The following is a 12,177-nucleotide window of genomic DNA, read 5'->3' as shown; positions in this document are numbered from 1 at the left end:
AAGAAGAACCAAAAAAGGAGCAAACAGAGAAGGAAAAAAAGTAAACCAAAAGACTGCAATTTTCTTTTTGTACTGTACCATTTTCTATTACACCAAAACAAAATAGTTTAAACAGAAGACTCAAATTTTCTAGCTTTCATGAAAGCAGACCGTACTAATTTATAGCTTCCTTCGGTACTTTTTAAAACATTCATAAAACAACCTGGAACAAACGTAGTCCACGGAGAGGTTTTGATTTCAAAATCAAATACAGTTTTCACTGAAAAAAAAAACATACACTTCGTTCTTACTTCTACCAGACAAAAAGTGCTAAACCTAAGAAAAGATACCTAAATAATAGAGGACAAGAGCTGACGTGTTAAAATGAAAAGCGAGACTAGCACCGAACCTATCCATCAAAATGAACCATTTACCCTCTCCCTATTGATGCCCCGACGATCATCTCGTCCTCTACCCATGTAAGATTCTCGGCGGTAATCCTTGAGCGAACCCCTAAAGGGTGAACGGCTCCTTTCTCTAATGTCATGGCCCCAATGCCCACGAGCAGCAGGTGGTGGTGGTGACAGAGGTGGACCTCGGGGTCCCCTGGCACTGTATCCTCTTCTATCCTCAAAGAAGTCATCCCTTCCTCGGTCTCTGGGCAGGCCCCAATCAGGAGGCACTGGCCTATCAAACTTGCCTCTTTCTCTGTAATCATCTTCTTCATGATACCCTGACCTCTCTCTTGGGAGATGGTTGTCTGGAAATCTTCCCCCATGCCTAACAGGTGGTGGACCCATTCCAAATTCTCGTGAACTGTCTCTTCCCCACCCACGAGGTGGTGGTGAACCATAACCATTCATGTCTCTCCTAGGACCTCGATCCATGGGAGGACCAGGTATCCGTGGAGCCCCGCGAGTGGGTGATGGACCCAAGTATCTCCCCCGGGGAGATCCAACAGGTCCACTTCCAGGTCCATACCGAATTTTATTGCAGTTGTTACAGTGGGATCTGCGTGCAAAGTTCAGATTACCGCACCTGAAACATAAATAGCAGATGTAAGAAATCTCAATAAAAAATAAAAGTTCACAAGTTGCAGACAAACCAAAGCACTGGCTGTTACTCAAGACAGCAGTCCTGACATCATGTCTCCTCCATTTTTTTCCATGTTGATAGACTTCACTTTGAAGTATTATAGTAGTTCAAAACTCAAACACCGGACTTCTAACACAAATGTCCCAATAATAATGACAACAAACTAATAGAAATGAAAAAGAAAATGAGAATTTTTTTTCAATAGAAAGAAGAAAAAGTTACTAGAGATGCATCGGATCCCATAGAAAATTATGAAAACTGATATATTAATCTCTGAATGGGGACCAAATTAGGTGCATAAAACTTACGCTGGATCAGAGCAAATCCAATCTCCTTCTCTTGGAGACACATTTGGGTTGTTTCTAGGAAGGCCTTCATCTCTGAAAGGTGCAGGTTCAAAACTAGGCACACCAAAACCCCTACCATATGGCCTACTACCCCTTCCTCGACCATATGGTGGTGAAAAATCTCGAAATCGTCCAGTGCCCCTTCCACCCCTGAATCCACGGCCACGGCGAGGACCACCAGGATGATCAAAATCTGAACCACAGTACCGATCCGCCTTCCTCTGACGCAAAGGTGAAACAGAACCTGCACGCATCCCATATCCTGGAAGGAACAATACCATCCGAAGAGTAAGAAACGAATTAATATACAGAAAAAGCCGAAAAAGTGTCCATGAAAGTAGTTGGTTTTCAGCCCCACTAATTTTTTCATGGCCAAATAGTCTGAACAGAGAGCCAATGGCCAAAAAGTCTGAAAAGAGAGCCTCCATAAGACTATCCATGGCCTATCCTCCATAAGGCCAAAACAATAATGTTAACAGAAGATAGTTACAAGCCCAGAAGAAGCCTGATAGAAAATCGATTCCACAAACAGCTAAGTCAACACCATTGAGTATTCTATCCCATTGCGAAACAGTGTTTCACCACTTGCAATCAATGCAGTTATATGCAGAAACCAACTTATCAGCACAGTGAAAGAACAATACAGGCCCAGAGTTGTGTACATGAATAAATTTCTTAACGTTTCCGCTGTCCATACAGTATTACACCTTATAAGCCTCCAAATACCAACCCAGTCATATATGATCCATTAAGTTACTGTGGACCTCCATTGTCGTATGTACATGAAGAATTTCCAATGGCTTCCTGGAAAGCCAAAAAGAAATATGAAGATCACACCTGATGCATGTTCAGCAGTCTTGATTTTGGACATCAGCCAGTAATGAAGGAGCAGCTAGAGTTAGATTGAGCCTTCCCCCATTCACATTAATATGGTCTAGAGAATCTTTTGCTTAAAGAAATATCTCTCAATATGCCTATCACCTGAAAGATCTACTAAAAGGTAAAACTCAATCCCAAACCTAACAGAAACCACAATGATTTCCATAAGAGTTGGCAAGACCCATTGCACCATTTCTGTCTTACACACCAACAGTTGGCTACTGCAAGTCACAAATTGCCATCCAAAATAAAGAGTTCTAGGAACAGCTGATAACATCAAGATATTCATAAGCTTTCCCGAATTTAAACTGAATTTAAAGCCTAAAATCATGACCCCATGGCATTTGCTGAGAAATCTTGATGAAATACCTTAAAGCTAAAGCAAAAGCCAAATCATGAATACTTCAGTGGAGAAGAAAGAAAGAAAGATGACCTAGCACGCACCCAACTCAGCAACCTTTTCTTGGAATAATCTGGTGAAAAAGAAATCCAATCCAATCCACTTTTTTGAAATGGTTACTGATATGCCCCATATCTTCAATAGTCATTCCCATGGAGCATAATTCTTTTGAATGAGATAATGCCAGCCAATTCAGTTTTCTTTTGAAAAGCCAAATTCCATTTTAGTAGTCTAAACATAAACAATGTCAAGCGCAAAGGATTTCCTTTCCCTGTAACAATTTCAACTCATACATACTACCTTCCCTTGTGTTCATTTGCACAGGAACACTCAACTAACCAATAGAGTTTAAAGTAGCAGAAGCCGACAACTATTCAGATGAAATACACCATAAGTTTTCAACTTTCCTCATCTTCTCTTCTTCCGCCGCTTCATCAAATAGGAAACAATAGCATAAATGCTTCATCTTCTCCATGACTCCCAATAATATGTGAAACCGGCAGAGTCCAGCAAACAGGTCTTATAGCTTTAAATCCACAGAAAAACCCATCACATAATTTATGAAGTGCCAAGACTTGGAAAAAGTCATGGATTTTGCCATAAATCTTCACATGGCCCATAACCCCAGAACAAACATTTTCAAGTGAAATTACTTGACCCTTGGTGTTAGCTTAATTTAAATACAACGTGCCAAAGTAGGTCTCTGTCGCATTATACTATTATCTTTCACTAATGGAGATCAGGAGGTTTGCCAGTACTTTTTAAATAAGTCCTACAGAGACCCCTAGTTTGTCAATGTATTCCAAATCCACCAGTAAATGCAAATTAGCAAAACAGTGTTGATACAAAACCCAGACAACAACCACTGGCAATCAATCTTCCACGGTAAAATCCCAGTATGTTCAAGAACTTGAGAGAAATGCATATTCATGAGAAATACATACTAGGATGTCACACATGGTAAAAAAAAATCCAACCACACAGTGTCCTCCAGTTAACACATTATTCTCTGGCTATACCATGTGATCCAGGATACTTTCCACAAAGCCAGATCCCACAGACCAAGCAACTTCAAAAGCTGTAACAACCAACATTTAGCTCTCAATTTGACAAACAAAGACAGCATACTTATGGCAAGCAGTAGAATACCAGAAGAATTCCGTGCGCAAAGAAATGCAGACAAGAAAATCATGTTATACTATCAAATATCATATTAATATAAATAACTGTTTCTTGTTACCTGAGATAACATCTCATTGCTAAACAAAAATTAAAAACAAACAGAGAAAGATAAACTTAATCATATTATATATTTCCATGAAGTAATGCATTTATTAGTAAATCAAAGAGAATGGATGACACTTATTTCTTCCAGCATACACCTCAGATCAAATGGACAACACTTATCAGGTTGTTATGAAACTTGGCTGGTGGGAAGTTCAAATGATTAAGCTCATTTTTATCTCTCCTAATGGAGGGATTTGAGTGAGTGATTGGTGGTCTGTGTTAATGTGGGGCAAGTAGTTTTCTTTTCCCATCTCATGGAAAACACTTTTTGCTCCACTTAGCTCCATCTCCTTCTAGGGGTATTTTAGTGATAGGTTCTATAGGTACTGGACGATCATATTTGGTCAAATACCTAGCAACAAACTCCTTTGTTCCTTTCATACGGTATTTCCGAACAAGTTCCTGGATGACAAGCCTAAAGGTTGTCTTATTGATGATATCAATATTGACAACATATGTGTTAAGGAATAGTCCCACATGGAGTAGTGAGTACAAAGATCTTGAGTTTATTAGCTGGAAAAGAGGTTTCCTAAGTTGGCTAGTCATTTTGGGATGGGCCTTAGACTCAACTTAACATGGTATCAGAGCAGGTGCTCATATGTGGGCTTATACCTAAAAATTATCTACTTGTAGAGCCACAAAGGAGGGCCTACACCTAAAACTATCCACTTGTAGAGCCACAAAAGAAGGCCTACACCTAAAACTGCCTACTCCTAAAGAGGGTCTACACGTGAGGGAAGTGTTAAGGAATAGACCCACATGGAGTAGTGAGTACAAAGATCTTGAGTTTATTAGCTGGAAAAGAGTTTATTAGCAGCTGCTCTTAACCTTCAATCTTCTACTGGTAAGCCTAACGGTCAGTTTCATGGTGGTAATAATAGAGGTAGAGGTCGCTCTTACACAACCCATGGTCGTGGCCGAAATGGTTGGGGGGATCGACAATGTGTTTATTGTGGTAGGACTAATCATATTTCTGAGAAATACTAGGACAAATTTGGTAAACCTACCTGGGCCAATTCTATAGTCACAGATAAGGACACCTCCTCACACACTGGATCGTATGAGGAAATTCAGCAGTTATTACAGCGACTGGGTCAACTGACTACTTCATCTACTACTTCTCAGACTACTGAGACTCCTCCTTCCTCAGCGAGTGCCACGATGGCTAGTACAAGTATGAATACACTAAATGTATCTCATTCCCCCTCTTGGATTATTGATTCAGGAGCCTCTACACACATGTCAGGTATGCCCTCTCTATTTCAGTCCATTAGTCCATCTCATTCATATCGTCGAGTTACTTTAGCTGATGGGTCCACCTCTCCCATTCAGGGGGAGAGTATAGTTCACACTACTCCACAAATATCCTTAGATTCTGTTTTATTTGTACCAAAGTTTCCAGTTAATCTCTTGTCTGTGAATCATATAACTAAATCCTTAAACTGCTCAGTAACCTTTTATCCTACTTCTTGTGTTTTCCAGGACTTGCAAATGAAGAGGACGATTGGTTCAGGACATGAGAAGGGAGGGCTCTACATGCTGGATGATGTATCCATTTCTCGAGTTGAAGCTCTCACTACTACAGATTATTCTAACTTGTGACATCTACGCTTGGGACATCCCTCACCAGCTAAGTTGCGTCAGTCTTTTCCTTCTCTGCCGGCCAATATTTCGTTTGATTGTGAATCCTGTCATGTTGGGAAAGCATCGTCGCTCCAATTTCCCAGTTAGTTCTAGTCAAAGCACCAAGTTGTTTGAATTAGTCCACTCTGATGTATGGGGTCCATGTCGGGTTCCTTGCCCATTTGGTTTTAAGTATTTTGTATCGTTCATTGATGATTTTAGTAGAGTCACTTGGGTGCATCTCCTACGGGAGAAGTCCGAAGTATTTGATGTATTCCTCAATTTTTCCAATGCAATAAAAAATCAATTTGGTGCATGTGTTCATGTACTTCATACTGACAATGGTTTGGAATATCTTAACCATAAATTTTCAGTATTTTGTGAGTCTCATGGTATTACCCATCAAACATCTTGCCCTTATATACCACAACAAAATGGAGTCGCTGAACGTAGAAATAGACATCTCCTTGAGGTTACAAGGACACTATTATTGCATATGAATGTTCCTAAATCTTTTTGGGGAGATGCAGTTTTAACTTCTTGCTACTTGGTTAATCGTATGCCCTCACCTGTTTTGAGTGGTCAAGTTCCACTTCAAGTTTTAAAACCCAATTGTAAATTGTTTGGTGTGGTTCCTCGTATTTTTGGATGTACCTGTTTTGTTCATATGCTTGGAACTTCGGTCGATAAGTTGTCACCTCGGTCTGTCAAATGTATTTTTTTGGGATATTCTCGTAAACAAAAAGGGTACAAATGTTATGATCCTGTTCGACGGAAAACATGTACAAAATGAGCATACTTGCTCAATTGACCCACAAACCCATGATCACTTCCCTTGCAAGCAAGGGAAGTCCTTCATAAAGTCTAAAGAAACATTATCCCATATCTACTCATGTATCAGTAGCAGCTCAATAACCCTGAAGGAGATGTTACTTCATACTTACACTTTTGACTTATGTTGCATTTAGAAATAAATTTCTTGTTGTCATCCTTCATTCTCTTCCATATAAATGTGGCTTTGGCAAGCCCAGACAGTCTAAGAAACCCTTGTGGTCTGCCATTGGTGCATGGTGCAAATCGAAACAGCAATGCTGTAATACTCAAGCCAGCTTTCAAAATCACTATCCTGCCCTTGAAGGACAATAGTGAGTCATGCCAAAGGCACTATGAAAAATTGCTTGGTTCATCCTACACCTCATCATCTATTAACTTTGGGGTCTGGTAATTCTTCCCATGATTTTCTTTTATATCCTGCCACAGAATAGGCATAGCCAAATGTTGAAAAAACAAACGTAAACAGGAAAACTCATACCTTCAAGACAGAGTATATACAGCTGAACTTTCACTGCCCTTTGTATAAACAACCTTGTAAATAACTCAAACAATTTTACCAACAACCACGGCGGAGTAGTAGTAATAAGCTGTTGATATAAGGGAGAGAAATGTGATCCAATAGATATAACACTGTTGCACTGCTTGTACAAGTGCAAACGTTTGTCTGACATTGGTCTAGAGCACCAATCTTCCTCTCCAACGACTAACTCAAATAAGCAACTGAATGCCCTTCTTGCATGAGAATTACCCCTATGCCAACCTAGATGCATCCCACTCAATGACAAAAAGCTTTGAAAAATCTAGATGTGTCAACATAGGCATGGTGGTCATAACATGCTTCAACTCTTCAAATGCAACTATCCTCTGCACAAACAACCGACAAATGTTTCACAAGATGCTGCAATCAGCTACTATGAACCACAATGTCATTGAAGAATGCTAAGATAAAATTTTGCAAGTAAGGCTAAATAAAAAAAAATTTGAAACGGAAGGCTAAATAATTTATTCGAGAGCCTTCAAAATGTAGTCGAGGCATTTGTCGACCTAAACAGCATTGCTACCTATTTTCAATTGCCATCATAAATTCTGAAAGTTGTTTCTTCCACATCAACCCCTCATGCATCCCAATCTGATTCTGAAAATCACATGTGCCTTTCACTTATTAAGTGTTTATCACTGGCAGGAATGGGGTTACTTATGTTTTACTATGGTGTCACTAAGAGGACAATAGTCGCACAAAAATTTGCAAGTCCATCTTTCATCTTCATGAGCAAAACTGACAAGGAGTAGGGACTGATGCTTAGCCTAATGATCCCTGCCACCAATGTCTCTTTCACCTTGCCCTCTATCTCAGCCTTTTGAACATGTGAGTAATTGTAAGTGTGGACATTAACTAGCACATCTCCTAGAACAATTGAGGAGCTTGTGGTCATGTGAGGCCTAGAAGGCAGCCCATTTGGAGCGGTAGCAAGGTCCCAGAAAACAGTAAGTAAATAGGAGGAATATGCACTGGCCATTCATTTGAATCGCTGTCCAACACAACTCACAAGACTCACTACCTCACTTCAAGTGAAGCTAAGGTGAAAGAACATAGCCGACAACTCTGTTTTATAATCCAGTGGACATATTGACCTAATAGGTCAAACTCTATAGAGATATACCATTACATATAACCAATAGTATGAAGTCAATCCCAAAACTACATCAGCCCCTTTCATTGGAAGTAAATCAAAATCAGAGATCACCCGATATCCTTGAATCACCAATTCCACTTCCTTAATCTTTAATGAACAAGGCAGCCAGTTCCCATCTTCCACCATTACTATGAATATCAATTTATGTGAAAGAAGACCAGGCACTTCAGCAAACACCCACCAATGAAATAGTGAGAGGTGCTATTATCCACCAAGACATTTACCCTTTCATGTCAAAAGGTCATCTCCAAAGTCATGGTGGGAAGCAAATTCTAGATCACTAAGACGTGTAAGGCAACTTTGCACACTTCTGACTCTTCCTCATGAGCTTCTTCTTCCTCTTTCAATTCTTCCCCACCATCAAAAAAGTAAAGCCAGAATTTTTTACACCTGTGACTAGGAGTGAACTTCTTGTCACAATTTACTTCCCATGGTCACTTGGCAGCGCTCTTCATACATGCGCATTGGCTTCTAGCAGTATCTTAGGCTTGAAAACTCAAACATTAATTACCAAATTCACCTTCAAGCCACAAACAAAACACCCTACTAGTGCCCTTTTCGGCCTATCAACCTGATCTCGATCATCAAACAACTTGGTACGATTTGATTGATCGTATTTGCTTCAACTTGGTTAGAGTCACATTGAAGTCTTTGTAATCCATCAGCCACACAATGTATGCACAAAAAACCCAGTCATGATAGTCGCATTCAGTATTATTTACACCAAGGTAGAGCATTTCCTTTGAAGGAAAATCCCAATCAGGATTGGGTCACATCTAATATAACTTATACCAAGGTAGAGTAAGAAGGCCAGAAACACTGTTTGGTTTTTGAAGGTCTGGTGGAACTCAATAACCTGTTTGGCCTTATAGGCTCAATCTGTCATGTTGTACTGGATCTTGAGTTTCAGATACTCAAGTTACGCCCACCTTGGTAGCATGTTTCTCCCAAATGCAATTTACATGCCCTGAGGCCTATAATTACAAACATCACCGGCCTCACTATCATCCACAGTGCCTTTTCCACCTCAATCAAGAATCCTGAACCCAAGACCCAAATTCATTAGAATCATATTTCAACTTCTGATCACTCCTTTCTTCCATCTCCTTATGGTCAATCCACCAATTTGCTTACCCTTTCGATAGCCATTAAATTTAAATAAAATCACATTTTCAAAAAAAAAAAAATCTACTTTAATTTTAACAGCCATGGTAATAAATTAATCAATGCACAAGGTAAGCCCATCCATCCAAGAAGGAGGAGCGCGTACCTTTACACGTATGAATAAGTAGTGGGAGCCAACATCTCTCAGATTTACCGAACACCTTGTAGGCGTGTGCAACACACCCTATGTCATTTCTTGTGTAGCCCACAAACCTTTCTTCAGACAATAATTTATTCGAACAACATAGAAATTGCCAACTAGAAACTTGTGTTTGATATTTACTTGACGTGAAGAAAGAGAGAACATCAAGTATGGCTGACGTACTCTAAAATAACACCACAAACTGGAATCCACTGACCAATACTCATGTCCAACTCCTGACAAAATCTGACAACCGCAGCCTGATAACGAATCTATTACTCTGATTCCAATTTGTTATGAACCGCAATCTCCAATTTTAGTGCTGTTTATGTTGGGATTTGCTTGAGTGATAGGCTAGGGTTTTGGTGGAGAGTGTCAATAACAATGAAAAACAAAGAGTTTCAATCCCACCTCCCCCTTGAACATTGTTGTATTATACTCCTTGAAAGTTTCTACAACTCAATGGGACCCACAGATGAGTGGACACCTACGTTACGAGATCACAATAGATCAAATTTCCAACACTACTCCTAAACCTTCCCTAAAGGTTGCACCTTTACTTAACTCTAGTGAATAATTTGATAATTTGTCAAAACTAGTCTTAAAAATTAAATCCAAAATTAATACAGAAATAAATTAAACACCAAGGTTACTGCACTTTGTGAAGCAAGAGTCATGTTCTCCATGTTGCGTCATAATGTTTTACTTTCAAAATCCTACTCTTACACCAAACAAGGTTAAAGCATGTTTCAAGTCTACTCATTTTTTTCTTCTAGTTGATCCATTGTTAGATAACATGACCTTTTTTTGGCTATAGTACTATCCAGCTCATCACATGTCAAGTTGCATTTTTTTTTCTTCGGTATAGCTTAACTAAGATGAAACGAAAATTTTAATAAAATAATAAAAAATAAAACGGTAGAATGCTGGTAACATCTTGCGACAAAGCGAACTACGCATTATGACAATGTAAGAATATGAAAAGAATAATAAACATTAGATTATAATGAAACGACCCTTTTCAGTCAATCCCAATGCAGCAATTCAGCATTTGCAGAGTTACAAGAAAACCAAACATATCCTTTATCAATTCGCATGTCATGGAAAGATTCAAGTTGCACTTTGAGGTGAATCTCAAGAGAAGCAAAGTACACAGAGCGAAGCCAAATACTTTAAGAATTATCAAGAGTGGACGGATACTCTACTTCCCTCTGCGACTTTTCCTATTTAATCTTGGGTAGTCCAAACAGAGGGACCAGAAAAAAAAAAAAAAAAAAAAAGACAAGGGAGGAAAAGTAGCCAAAGAGGGTTCCATGATCATAATCCGTAACCAGCCAATGAACTCACGAATGAATCGATCTTAATAAAATAAAAAAACATTTTGAAAAATCTCAAAAAGTAAATCTATTGATAAATATCCACTTAAAAATGGAGAGAAACACGAATTTTTCGTTACCAAAAAAATTGAAAAGACCAGACTGCGAAAACAAATTGATATAATAGGAGATAATAGCTAGGGTTTGAGCTCAAAATTTGGGTGTGCACTAGAAGACGAACCTAGAGGTTGATTATCGTGGAACCTTACTGAACGGGAGTAGAAAGAGTTTTCGTCGTGATTATCAGCGCGCCGGACCTCGCCGGGCTCATAATCGCTTGTCCCCCCTCCGCCGCCGCCGCCACTCTCGGTCGGCCGGACCACCATGCTGCTCACCTGATGAGTCTGATGTGGTCGATCTCGCTCTCGTTCTCTCTCGCGAGAACCCATCTGTCTCCCCCAACCACCGTCCTCTCACTCCCGCTCTCCTATTTGCGCTGCCTCTGGAACTGAGAAACCAAGGATTGAGATATATCACAGACTATAACACGTTTCATTCGTTCGGCTGCTCAGCTCAAATTTATTGGGGCAAATTGGAGAAGGAGTAAGCGATTTGATTTTTAGGGATGGCAAATTGGCATTGGGTAGGATTCGCCAAAACTCGCTATGAATTAGGTTGACCCGACTTCAATCCGTCTAGTAAAATATTAAATGGTTCAGTTTTGTAGACCACGCCCTGACCCGACGAGCTGAGGTTAACCCACTCGAAAACATCAAGATTTTGAAAAGTTTACGTAATTAAATAATATTAGATATATTGCCTTTAACAAGTATACCTTTGTCATACACTCGTATTTGTAAGAATTAATTGTTTGTGTGTTGCATAAATGTCTCTCTTAACCATATCACCTAATTTTTATTTAATGGTGTTGCGAACAAATCTCTCTATGTAGATGATGATTTATTTTAAATAAATTGAGTTGAAGACAACTTAATTATATATGTAATTACTATTTTATAGTTTTTAAGTATTTTAAATCCTTTTTCGAGTGTTTTAATTTTTCATCATAATTTATGCATTTATCCTTTTATTATAATTAAAATGATACCTTTTTAACTATTCCAAATGAAGTGGATAACATGGTAGAGTTTGGTTGTTCGAAATAATTACATAATAATTTATTGACGGTTTTATCTGTGCTTTGTTACGTGAAAGGGAAAATCGTTCTTGCTATAGAACAGGGGTTTCCATGGAACTCACTTTGTTGTTATCCTTATCTTGATACGAGATAGAGCCCAGCCACCAAATACTAGTAAAAATGTTTTTAAGGGTAAATACATAATCATGTAGAATTAAAAGACATTATAAAATAATAAATTCTAATTTATTAATAAATTTTATGCTTAATAGTAATATT

General features: G+C 38.9%; 1 protein-coding gene across 1 annotated transcript; it reads right to left on the bottom strand.

Moving 5' to 3' along the window:
- Positions 1 to 193: 193 nt before the first annotated feature.
- On the bottom strand, positions 194 to 11,396 carry LOC137946388 (uncharacterized). The gene is made up of 3 exons (XM_068792659.1): positions 11,002 to 11,396; positions 1,383 to 1,683; positions 194 to 1,017 (listed from the first exon to the last, which is right to left on the bottom strand). The coding sequence occupies exons 1-3, from the start codon at positions 11,207 to 11,209 to the stop codon at positions 396 to 398; spliced, it is 1,131 nt and encodes a 376-aa protein (XP_068648760.1). The 5' UTR covers positions 11,210 to 11,396; the 3' UTR covers positions 194 to 395.
- Between the last annotated feature and the right edge of the window lie 781 nt (positions 11,397 to 12,177).

The sequence above is a fragment of the Aristolochia californica genome, unplaced genomic scaffold (genome assembly GCF_029961685.1).
Source record: "Aristolochia californica isolate CCGP_79_NKW_82.1479 unplaced genomic scaffold, dmAriCali1.0.hap1 SCAF_12, whole genome shotgun sequence".
Lineage (NCBI taxonomy): Eukaryota > Viridiplantae > Streptophyta > Magnoliopsida > Piperales > Aristolochiaceae > Aristolochia > Aristolochia californica.
Note: the sequence above shows the minus strand (reverse complement) of the source record. Positions and strands in the feature narration are given on the sequence as shown.

What these genes read in the sequence shown, in the direction of transcription:
- LOC137946388 (XM_068792659.1), bottom strand. Translation starts at nt 11,209, where the DNA reads ATGGGTTCTCGCGAGAGAGAACGAGAGCGAGATCGACCACATCAGACT. An exon ending in CCACGATAATCAACCTCTAG is followed by an intron (nt 1,684 to 11,001) that starts GTTCGTCTTCTA and finishes TGTTCCTTCCAG; the next exon opens with GATATGGGATGCGTGCAGGT. An exon ending in TGGATTTGCTCTGATCCAGC is followed by an intron (nt 1,018 to 1,382) that starts GTAAGTTTTATG and finishes TTTATGTTTCAG; the next exon opens with GTGCGGTAATCTGAACTTTG.